The sequence below is a fragment of the Columba livia genome, chromosome Z, assembly GCF_036013475.1.
Source record: "Columba livia isolate bColLiv1 breed racing homer chromosome Z, bColLiv1.pat.W.v2, whole genome shotgun sequence".
In the NCBI taxonomy this organism is placed as follows: Eukaryota; Metazoa; Chordata; class Aves; order Columbiformes; family Columbidae; genus Columba; species Columba livia.
In genome coordinates this window covers 78,400,441-78,412,996 of record NC_088642.1, presented here as the reverse complement: position 1 = coordinate 78,412,996, position 12,556 = coordinate 78,400,441, and the positions used below count along the sequence as shown (strand labels likewise).

The following is a 12,556-nucleotide window of genomic DNA, read 5'->3' as shown; positions in this document are numbered from 1 at the left end:
GTTTAACTTTGTGATTACCAAATAAGGATTTTGGAATGTTCTATGCTGTTTAGTAATCATTTCAGGAGGAGAAAATGCCTATTTTAAAGATTATATATGCGTTATATATACTTAACACATATGTATTTTCAGCATAACCAGTTCCACAAAACTTTTAACCATGTATCTAACTTGAACTACTTTATCAGTTTGTCTGTGCTCAGAAATACTGGGTTGTGCTTACTTATGAACCTGGAAGAACATAGACCCTACCGACAGAAAAATAAATTATTTTGAGTTATTTCCAGCAGCCAAAACAACCAAAAAAATGGATTAAGTCACAACAAAACTTGGAAATGGTGAATTCTTTATGTGAATGACAGCCAAAATAAATTATTCCAAAATATAAGTAACATTGGGACAGTCAAAATTAACGGTTTGACACCTTCCAGCCCATTTAGAGCGTGATGTCTATGCAGAGATATTGCTTTGCTTGATTTTTATGTATTTTTGTAGGTTAATTTCTGTTTGCGGCTTTGTTAAGTTTGTTCTGTGTGTCTGTCCCTTGCCTGATATCCACTATGGCAGACAGGACATTGTTGAATGTTCCCCTGACTGCAAGAGTTGTGCCAGCTGGAGTTTAAAACACCTCCCAAACTGGACGAGTCTAAGAGTAAGAACAGACTACAAAAAATACGAAGTAAAATTAAAAAAAAAAAAAAAAGATGGTGCTCTGGGGTTACAGACTGAGCCAGAAACCTCTCATTGTTACACTGGCTTGGTACCACTCATTCACTCATTTCAGGAAGCAGAAAGGTGGACAGGGTATGTGGAGTTTTGTTCATTACTTATAAGACACAAGGTAGCATAAAGGAGGTTCAAAATCTGATACTGCAGCTATGAGCATTTCCCTATAACTCCAGGTGTACACTCCCACTTATCTATACTGTGTTTGGACACCAAAATACGAGCCAAATGCAGTGAGAAAAATAATGCAAAAATCTAAATGCAGTGTCCATTCCCACTTACAAAATGTGCAGTATCAGAGAAAATGAATTAGTCTTAAAAAAAAAAAAAAAAAAGGAAAAAGGAAAATTAAAGGCTATTCGTCTATCTTATTTGTAAGAAAAGCTTAAAAACATAATGAAAGATCATGCGGCCTCTTCACACCATTGCCCAAGGTTCCTCTCTTCCAGTGAACAAAACAGCAGGGGCAGCAGCTCTATTAGTTCTCTGAACACAAATACTCGTTGGTAAAACCACTTCCTATTTCATAATTTCTGAATTCAGGTGGTTAAAGGGGGAAGGATAAGTTATCTCCTGGTTTCTCCACATGCCAGTGTAGTTCTGTGAAGAAATTATAACCCATCAATCTATATACAAAGGAACAACAGCAAAAAGTGCTTTTACTTCCACATTATTTATAAAACTGCTAAAGAGGACAAGAAATCAGTGAACCACTTTAATCAGCTCTTCCTAATGAAATCTGTATCCCAGCACCAAATAAAAACAACAGTCTTTGTTTTCTAAAGAATAGAAAGAGATAGGATTGTCACTCAGCTCAGGAACCAAGAGCAAAAGGCTTGTTTTGCTCTCCCCACCTAATGTGAAAGGAAACAAATTACCCACATCTCCCACAAGCTGTACCCACTTCCTACAGCACTGAGCAAAGGCAATAAAGAGCAAAACCAGTTTATCCTTCTGGAACTTGAACACCTAAAGGGATGGATCTTCTACTTCTTCACTTTGTTGCTCCTAGTCCCATCATTGTTACGTGACCAGTTCAGTGATCTGAGGCAATGAAAGGAAAATGCCTTGACTGTGTTCTCTTTACTTTTTCCCTCTGTCCACAATGTTTGCATTTAGGGACCATTTTTATGGAACCCAGTTTTGAAACACTCAGATAAACGCAAGTTCACTTCCTCTGGCAAAAGAAGAGCCTCCTCCTGAAGCTCCATATCCCGTGGCTCTTAACAGTTGTTCCACATACATCAGCTAGATTGATAAAACAGGTTCTCTCTGTTCATACATTGTGCCGCATTTAAAAAGTTAATCTGCACCCAATCACCACCTCCTCCTCCTTCTCAGGGTGAGATACTAGTGAGGTCTATGGCACAGGATTGTCTGAAGTGGGTTGAGGTCTTCTAGTTCTTTTCAGGGTGGTCTCACTAACTTCTCAAAATTCCTTCAACATGCAACTGAAGCAAAGTAGGGTAAGAAACGTGCTGCGAGCTCTTCGTGTGCACAGTCTCTGGGATGTTTGCCTGTTACTATAAACCCAGCAGAGAGCTTCAGGGATTTATTCCTCCTGCACCTGGTCCAAGATATTACCAGAGATCTCTGCAGTTATATAGGTCTTGCTAAACTGCATATCTGAGAAAAGCACAGAGATCTACCTTCTTAGTAAAATAATAAAAGCTAGAGAATTGATATCTGGTGGTAGCTTCCTCAGTAAGGCAGCTTAAGCCCTTTGCATAGCTTCTCCTTCACAGCGAAAAGGAAGCAGAAGTAGAGCCAACAGCCTTGTGGTGAATGCCATGACCTTGAGATGCTCACCTGCTCAAACAGATTTTATCCATTCTAATACTGGACTGTGAAACAGTAGAGGACATTAGCTTTATGTTCAGCACTCTCTGGTGTTTCATTTAAGATAAACTTCTTATTGTTCTTTTTCTTCAGATTGACAATGTTGTTCCCTGAGTATTACCACGCCCGATGTCTTCAGTATTCTGTGGTCATTTCCAAACTGATCAAAAATCCACAAATCTCCCATAATACAGCCCCTGACATCAGGCTGGAAATCATTCCCTCATGCAGGAAATAGCTGGGACATGTAGCTACTGACAGTTGCTGTGGAGAAGGGCAGAACTGCCTCGTTATTCAAAGTTTTCCAAACTAAGTCACATGCAGGAAAAGGGAAGACAACATTTCTTCTGCCAGCTTTTGAGCTATGCCTGAAAATCTTATTCCTTCTGTTGCTGCACGAGTGCGGCATATGGAGGCTTATGCCATAGGACGTTCCAAAAAAGGGGCTTTTTTCTCTTCCTCTGCTCTGAAGTTGTCCCTAGGACAACACTGCTTGCAAGTCACCTTCCATTACCAAATAACCATGTCCTAGTGAAATGCTCTTACTTGAACTGACAAGAAACAATGGGTTTGGTGTTTGAGACATTTTTACTCTCCATCTTCACCTTAAAAAGTCCTGTCCTGCTATGTAGTACGAACGTTGCAGCTTCCTATATTTCTTCTATAAAAGTGTGCTCTGATTTTGACCTTTAGCCAGATGAAGCATCGAAGAAAGAGTCCCTCAGTCACAAACAGTGCTTGACTTGCATACGCTCTCGATCGGGCTGTATTGAAACAATCAAAACAACGTGGACTGCAGTAATGATGAACATATACAGCAGTGCTGTCTCAGAACAGGAATTTTCCAATCTCCAGCTAAAATGAAGTCATAATGCCAAACCAAAGTGGCACAGCCAAAGAGAAACAACAAAGGTGTGTGAAACAAAGCCAAAATGGAAGAGCAAACCTGAAAGAAAATGGTCAAAACCAGAGCGAAACGGTCAACACGTGTTTTGAGTCAAGCAAAAAATGTTTTGCTGAAAGATTTGCCAAAACCAATACAGGTTCATGAAAGAATTCAGCTTTAATAAATCAGTGTTTCTCCGCAAAACTCAGATTTATGTTTCAAAAATTCAACTACCTCTGAAGTTCATCAAGTTCAGTTTTGTTGCAGGTATGTAAGACAAAAACTGTATACATTTTGATTAGTACATTTCTGGATCACAGTTTATTCTACAGATGCTGCAAGTATAAAATGCCCCTTCCAAAGTCAGTTGAAATCTGCAGCAAGATTCCCACAAACTCCAGTGAATTAGACCTGGCAAGAGTGGAGGGGCTGAAGGATGGAATTATGTAAATAAATAACCTGTAGCTCTATGCAAGAGACTTTAAATACTTGACCATTAAAAATGATCCTTTTTCCTGATACAATGTTTAATTCTCTTGAAAATAAACATAAGTGTTCAGTAACAGTTGTTCTATCTTTTTTTTTTCATTGTAAATAGAAATTCTATATGCTAACACTTGAAAAACTTTTCCTCTGATGATGGCCTCCAAGGAGCTTCAAGTACTTAATCACGTGTCTAACCTCAAACTTTTTCAAGTCCCATCACATACATGACTATGTACCTCTCAAAAAGAAAAGAGAAATAAAAAGTCTTGGAGGGATGAGATGAAACACGCGGATAATGTTTCAGAAACTCAGAGCCATGTGGTTTCTGTAGAGTGAAAACTACTTGTGATCAAAGTGAGGAAGGTTTTTTATTTTTTTAACAAGATTTTTAGATTTTAGATCATGTATTATTAGTCTGGGCCACTTTAATTTTCATAAAGTCAAGACACTTTCTACAATGTAATTTTATAACCAGAACACTTCTGAAGTTAAAATCCTGAACTTAACTGTACCATTAAATGTTGTCCAGGTTGGCTGTTTTATTGAAGCTAGTGCATATCATTTTTAAGTTGGATTTACTGCTTGGGTTACTGTTTTTCATGTATTCTAATAAATTAGATTCCTTTTTTAAAGTGAGTGAAATGTTCAAAACACAGATTACAGTTTCTTTTAACTGCAATTTAAAATTAATATTTTGAGACTTTCCATCAAAGAGACTTTTAATCACAGGACAGGAGTGAAGACTCGAAGCGGGGCTGAAGAAAGAGATATCCCCTTCCCTAAATGTACAATTTGTCTTTGAAATGACTGAAACAGATGACTGCTTTGCCACAAATCTATTACTTCAGATTACTTTGTGTAAATTCAACCGTAGGGCTCATCCTTTATGTAGCGTTTGTTTTGGTGGGCTTACTCAGGGAATACAGTATTACTCAGTACAAGCAAAAGTGGCAGACATGGGTCCTTCATCACTGCCGCTTCACTTCAGACTAAATGTGCAACATGTGGCCACAACCCCCGGAGCTGAGTTGATGGGAACTTCGCCGGCTTTCACACAGGAGGCAGAGGAAACTTTACAGGGATGCTGTAAAAAACCCTGAGGTCACCGCATGAACATCTGTGCTGCAGACCTTCGGAGCTGGTGCTACCTGGACAGCTGGCTTGATCCTGCCCTGTTCACAGAGGAACTCAGTGGTTTTTTTCCCTTAAGCTGACCAAGATCTCATAAATGCATGTAACAACCTCCCTTTTTTCCTTTTCTTTTCAGCAACAGAAGTTTTTCCCTGGTGTGACTGGGTATTCAGGCAAGGCCGGAAACATAATGATGTAATGTGAGACACATAATGAGCACAGCAAGAGCTGTAAGCACCGGACTGGAGTTATGTGGAAAGAGTCAGGATCTTGGGGTGGACTGTTTTGTTGTCTGGGATGGTGGGAAATGCTGTTGTAAAACCATCATACAGAGCTAAAAGCAGTCAGAGCTTGGGGACAGTGGACGTGCTATTACCCTACAACTTTCAAACACAGCTGATGAGAAGTTTCAGAAGAAACTTCCCGACAAAAGAAGATTTGAAACCAGGAGTAAAATTCAAGCCTCCTGCTATACTGTAGACACGTTTCTCTTTTTCTCCCTTTCTCTTTCTCTGCCCCCAAAAAGGGACTGGCTCCAACAGGAGAGAGTGACTCACTCCACAGCCGCTGCTTCAGGCAGCTGCTTGAGATGTGAAAGACCAAGATGCAAGGCAGCGAGTCCCATTACTCACCACTTGCATAAATCTTTTAGCAAAAGCAATGAAGAGTTACAGCTGGTTCCTGTGAGATCCAGAGCACCTTCTGAGAGGGAGAGAGAGCTTTCAGAAACTTCTGAAGTGTATGGCAGACAGGCACCCCCCCTGAAGGAGGGTACATGGTTCAGCTTTACACTTATGCATTTTCCCACTCAAAACCAGATGTATTTGGCAAAAATTGAGTCATCTAGCTAGCAGCATTTAATTAATTCTGATGTAACGTTGACTGCAATTAAAATTGCTAGAGAGCAGTCCTCTGTCTGCCAAATTACGTTGGTTCTGTTTAGTCTTTTTTCTTTTTTTTTCATTAAAAGGGTTGATAGTCATAGACTGTTTACTTCCTGGGATGATGAAATATTTATTCTCCAGTATCAAGGGCAAGAATTTGCAGAAAAAGTAGTTATACAAAAAGGCACTAACCCAATACATATCAAGGATGGTTTTGGAACAAATGGTAAATCACTAGAATTTGTTACCTAAAACTTCTGGAAATAACATTGAAAAGGCACATGTTGTTTGAAAGGGGTGAAATTCACAAAACCAAGAAGTTGGAATTTGTCCTAACTGAAGACAGGTAAAACATAGAGTCCCTACGTTAGTCCTTTAGAGGGACTGAAGAACTTCATCCCCATTGAAGTCAATTTTACCCAGAGCACTTAAACTGATCATAAACAATTTGGGAAAGGGATGGAAGGAGCGATATGATAAAACTGTGCTTTGCAGATTAGAGCACACGCTCCTGAACTTAACTGGTCCTTATTCCTGTATGCAGTTCCCTCGAAGTTCATTAGGACTGCTTCCACATGCAAAGCTTTGGAACATCAAAAAGAAGAAGTGAGAACTGCCAGACTGTAACATTACACCAGATGTTGGGATTGTGTTCTCAAGCAGTGAGGTTTGAGCTTTCAGTGCCTGAGTTGGAAAGATCTGCAGCTGCAGTTGGTTCATCATCCACAAAAATGGGGACAGTAGAGGCTGCACATTTCAGGCAGTTCTGACTTACATTCACAGGACTGAGTCCAAAAACCTTAAATATACAAACTTAAAGACCAAGTCCTGAACTCAACTCAAGTAGCCTTTACACCTTAGTGGTAACTGTACTATTTACAATCACAGGAACTTCATTGAACAGAGAGAAACTGTTCAGACATCCAAGCTCCCTGTGCTGCTGAAGAGGCTGCAAGTCTCAGGGAAGCAGGATGTTCCGCTGGGGAGAAGCACTCTGATCTCTTAGATGTGATGCACCTTCCAACAGTATCAGTGTCCTCTTGCATCAAGAATAATCCTGTGATAGAAGCAGTCTTGAAGGATGGAAGAAACGTGATGGGATCCTCTCTTAACATGCACATATAGACAGTCTGTGGTATTTGAAAGGGCTACACTGAAACTTACATGTTGCACACCATGAGGTGCATGGATGGGTTTCTGGAGGTGTAGGAAAAGATTAAGTAGTGGTCACTAATGACAGAGAGAAACGTAGGAGGGATGTTCTTCAAGAGGCTAGACAGATGAGAGCAGGACCTCCTTGGTGGTGGTCTATGAAGCACTGCTACTCCCAGGAAGGCCTGGGAGACAGGCATAGATCTGGAACTGGTGCACTAGTGTCATAAAGATGAGAAACTCAGGTACACTGGAAGTGAATGAACCTTTTGAAACAAAAAGAACCTATACAAGTGTAGGCAGCATCATAGTAATAGCAGAGCCAGACTGCTGGCATTAAAGATGGAAGAAGTTTACAGAGGAATATTTAACCCCAAAGCCAAAGGAAAGCTGACAGGTTTGGAGGAGATATGGGTTAGATTGATGCAGTCTACCAGGTGAATGTAGTGAATGCTTGACGCATCTTGGAAATACCAGGAGGGAAACAAGCAGCAGTAAGAAAGGCAATTTAGACCATCCACAGTACCAGCTGACTGGCACGTGCAACACTGAGTGGCCAAGAGAACTCGCAACTGCTTTAGAAACCTAAAAAATACAACGGGACAAAATCCAGACACAGCTTCAAAACTACCAGCAACTCATATACACGTATGAAATCTGTAAACAATCTTATTGCTATCACTGGAAACAGCATATCAAATTAAATGACAGTCAGTCAAGTAGGACATTTCCTTGATTCTCATGTTCATTGACATGGCCCAAAGATACCAGGGTGCATTCAGGCACTGAAATACATAGCATCCACAGTCTCAGAGTGACTGTGGGTACAGTGTGTCACTCTATGTGAAAACACTACCCAGTCTTAAATCTTACCTTAAAACTTTGCCTGCCTTTATCTCCAAACATTACTTTAAATCAGTTGTTTTAGCTTGGCTTTTCTCCCTTTTTTGTAAAGCCATAGTGCTAAAACAATTTTTTAAAAACTCATGCACACAGCAAGAACTGAAACAAAACACATTAAATAAAACAATTTCCAGGGTTAGAACAGTGAGCATGCTGAAAATTATAACTTAAAAAAAAAGCTTACGTTCATAGCAGTAGGCATCAAACTTGCTATCTGGGTAAGGAAAGCCTGTTTGGTTCTCATAGCGATACAGGGTTCTCACCCCAAGTAAACCTCCACCACACTGGGGCCTTGCCACCGAGGCTGGGTACCGAACGCTTCCATCCGCCAGCCAGCCATAGTCACACTGGTCAAAGCCATTCCTCCAGGCAACATACATGTTCCCAACAGAGGCAAGAACGCCATCTCTTTCCCGACACAGCTCTTTAGCTTCCTCAAAGGTGAGCTTCTCAGGGACTGAGACATGAACCACTTCATCTAGAGGAAGAAAACAAAGATAACAAAGAGTGAGTATAACATTCCATCCTCAAGTTAACTTAGTGTGCTTCTTCCAGTCAGTGTCCTGCAAGGTTAGAGTTGTTTGGGTTTTGGTTTTTGTTTTCTTTTTCCAAAGTTTGTTTGAATAGCTTTTTACTTAAAAAAATCAGAGTCAGAAAATCATATGTCCCAGATTTGAATATGAAATTGAACCTCCCACAATGCAGTGATGAAATACACTACAGCTGGAGATTGAGTCCCTCCCTCAGTCTCTAGACAGAGCCTTGAAGCTCTGTGACCTCTGTTGGAGTAGACTTTGCAACATACCACGCTAATTAAATCCAGTCCAACAGAATTTACTTTCTCAGTAAAACAATTCTTTTACATCTGCACACCTCTTACCTGATCTTCTTATTATAGTCATCACTATAATCTCGCTTGAGACACAAAAACAGTACATGTTCTTCACTGGCTGCTCCACAGCAGCTTCTAATGCCATATTTCCACCAGTTGTCATCTAATCTCATGGGTAAACAAAGGTGAGGGAATGGACTAGACATGTTGCGTGCCCTTTTTGTGTGAAAAAGTTGAATTAGTCTAGAATGCCACTAGTATAGTTTAGCTTTCATGGAATAACAATTTGTAAATAATAGCCTTCCAGTTAGAAACTAAAACAAAACCAAGAGCACATCTAATATTTCACTTGCAAGATGAACCACCATTATTGCAGTTGGCTTGGTTGCCTCAGTCACCCAAACACTGTAAAGAAAATCAAGGCTCTAAGGTTCACATCCTGGGAATGAAATGGTAAAATGACTCCTTTCCATTTTTTGCTAAAACTTCAGAAAGGACTGATGAGACATAAAATCAACATGTTCAGATACAGAAAAGAGTGAAAACTGAAAATATTTGTTACAAGACAGTAATTCCCTTCCTCAGCTACAGTAGGCCAGAACATAGCAATGACTTGCAGGAGGGCACTGCTAATTCATATTGAACATGCAATCTGTCTTACCTCTGCAGTTGTCTCAAGCCAACCTAGCGAAAGGCAGAAACTACATCAACACAAGCAGTTTCATTCAAATCAATATTACACTTGTTTTGGGCTTGAAAGGAATACAAGTGTGAAAGGAGGCAAAGTGCCAATTTTCTTTTTCCTCCTAGGTAGAAACTGATTTGTTATTACAGCTGTAATATCAATTCCATATTGTAAGGTTCTTTGTATGTGTTGTAGGTAGCTACTAACTTAGAGGTAAAGGGACAGAGCATATCTACTGGACACACTTTAAAATAAGGAAAGCAAAGAATCATTCACCCTCAGACACACAAAAATGTTTCATTCAGCTCTTCAGACCGCATAGATAATGTACTTTCTTATTAAACGCTTCTGCAGAAGACAGTTTTTCCCACACCAAGGGGCATATCTGGTATCATGGCCAACACAGAATGATGGATGCAGTTGTGCCATCATAGCGTCCCATGGCAGCATCATGAAACAATGGAGCAAAGAGAAACCTCTTCAAGGCAATATCCTTTGTTCTCAGAAATGTTCACTTATTCTTTCACAAAGCAGCCATTATGTATATGAAAATTAGTAGTTAAAATGATTACAATTAAATAGCAGATAATATCAGCCCAGTTAGACAAGAAAATGAGACAACTAAGAAAAACAACGTGTTTTAGTGGTTTTCTAGTGACAAATATGATGGATCAAAAAGTGAATAACGTTAAAAAAATCTCACAATGTTCCTTCTAGGAGAAACATATTGAAAACATAGGAAAACAGCTAAACAGTGCAAGATTAAGGGCGAAGCAGTTTTTCCATCAACTAATCCAGATCACTACCTCCAAATGGAATTTGTGCATAACGCCATTAGAGGTATTATTCCTCTGAGCTGTCTTCTGCACTCTGTTAAAGCAAGGAAACTTAGTGAATGACTATAAGACTTCAAAATGCAGGGTTCAATCCGCACTTCTATTAGAAAGGTCACTTGACAGAGAACTTATTCATCCAAGTTACACAGGAGGATTGCTATACAGAAATATGCCTTAAATTTTTCTTGCAGTATGCCCCTATATATAATATTGATAATATTGCACATTTAAAATATGGGTTGCTTATCTTTCTTTGTATTTAATCTATCCTACTGACTTCGCATGTATTTACTTTGTTCAGCTATCAAAGTCAGCTACTATCATATGGATACCATCTTTGTTAAAGTATATTTTGCCATAAAAAATAAACAATAAATAAACCCATGTGTTTAAGGAAAAATAGAGCCTAACCAGAATAGTTCACCAGTCCAAAGTCAGGTTCCTTGCCATCCCTTTGGTATATGAAAGAATGCACGAAGAATGCAAAAAGACACCAGAGCAATCAGCAAAATGTCCTTATTGTCATTCCATCATACACCAAGGAAATAGTCATTTATTCCAGGAACACTAGTGATAAGATAAAGGGTACAAAGATGTTAAAACATGGTAGCTTGCCATTACTCTTGTTAAACAGTGTCTTGCTATGATTCCAAACTTCCTATTTTTTAAAAAAATCTGGTAAAGTGCAAAAGTCAGATTCTAAATTGTGGTCATTTAAGCTAAGAGACACAACTCTGCAATTTGTCTGTCCAGTTTGAAAACAAAATAGAATTCTGTATGACTGAGTGTGCATTTAATGTGCATAATAATTTTTGGGATGAAATGTAAACAAAACAAAGCCAGAGTTTAATAGAGGCCTTCTTACATAAATCCAAAAGCAGCTAAAAGTTCTCCTGCAACCTCCCAAAACTACACTACCAAAAAAAAGGAAAAGGTTCACATTTTCTGCTGAGTGCTTAAGAAAACAGTGCCCAGAACACTTGTTAAGATGAACGGCATCAGTTTGATTCACCACAGCCCTAAATTATGCAATGAAAAGTTTTGCACAACCTTTCCTGTGTTTCTCACCGGGATTAGCCCGTGGGCACGCGTACTTCATGCACAGCAGACTGAGCACTTCAGGGATAAGGTGACCCACAAAGCACAGAGACAGCTAATCAGGACCTACTGCTGGTGTACAGTAAGTGTGGCCACTTGGAATGTGCAGGGATAACATTTTACTACCCATGTCACCTCTCTGACATGATTAGGGCTGAGACACTTGCTCACCGCCAATATCCTTGGTGAGAAAGTGATGGCTGCCAAATTATTGATATTTTGGGTGTATGTTTTGGAAGCATCACTTGATAATCCCCCACCTCTTTATCCTCATAGGAATGTGGAAATTCAGTTTATCGTATGTCCTACTTCACTATCAACATCACTTTTCCTTTGATAGTGAGAACTTGGGTTGGAAACCACATTGTTCCCCAGTCAGCCTTCACAAAAGCAGGGCAATAGAGCTGAAAACACAGAAGGTGGCATGTGAAGAAAGGTGCTTGTGGCTGTAAGAACAACAGTGAGAAGCTCCAGGAATTTCCTCTGGCACCACCAAGCTCTGGGAGAAAAATCCTGCAGGTGAGCTCAGGTTCTGCTGAGTTCTTCCATAGACTCAACCTCAGAAGTGACAGAGGTTTTCAAGAGGCCGTGGAAAAATGACTTGTGCTCCAATCCTGACTTCCAGCATGTCAGTCAATGTAGTTGAAACATCTTGACTATTTCAAAGTAGCAAGGAGAGAAGGGTTTGACCCTTGCACAGAAACTTCCTCTAAAGAGCAAAAAGGCTAATAGTGGTGTTAGCACTACATATTTAATTCATGTTCTCTCTAAAATTAACTCCTACTTTTGGAAGCACAACGGGTTCCATATTTACCGGGAGGATTCACCCTGTCACAATCTTACAGTACCTTTATTATGATGTCTGAAAGCACCTCAATTTCCCAGCCAAAACGCTTGAAACAAGGAAATTAAGAGAAAACTCATCTGGTCCATAAACACGTGACATAGTCACCAACACCAGCAGGGCAGGTTCAGTTTTTGTGTGTGTGTGTGTGTGTGTGTGTGTGTGTGTGTGTGTGTGTGTGTGTGTTAAAAGCCATGCGCAATGTTTTTATAGCTGGAGTACACTCTGGGTAACTTAGCAATATTATGCATGCA

The 12,556-nt window shown here is 39.8% G+C and overlaps 1 protein-coding gene across 7 annotated transcripts in view; it reads right to left on the bottom strand.

Annotated features, from left to right (window-relative positions):
* Positions 1–12,556, bottom strand: part of VCAN (versican) — a 115,127-nt gene that overhangs the window by 63,843 nt on the left and 38,728 nt on the right. For all 7 annotated transcript variants that reach the window (XM_065046468.1, XM_065046471.1, XM_021280313.2 and 4 more), the window contains exon 6: positions 8,192–8,485. In XM_065046468.1, the coding sequence (XP_064902540.1) occupies positions 8,192–8,485 (294 nt within the window). The remainder of the gene's footprint in view (positions 1–8,191; positions 8,486–12,556) is intronic.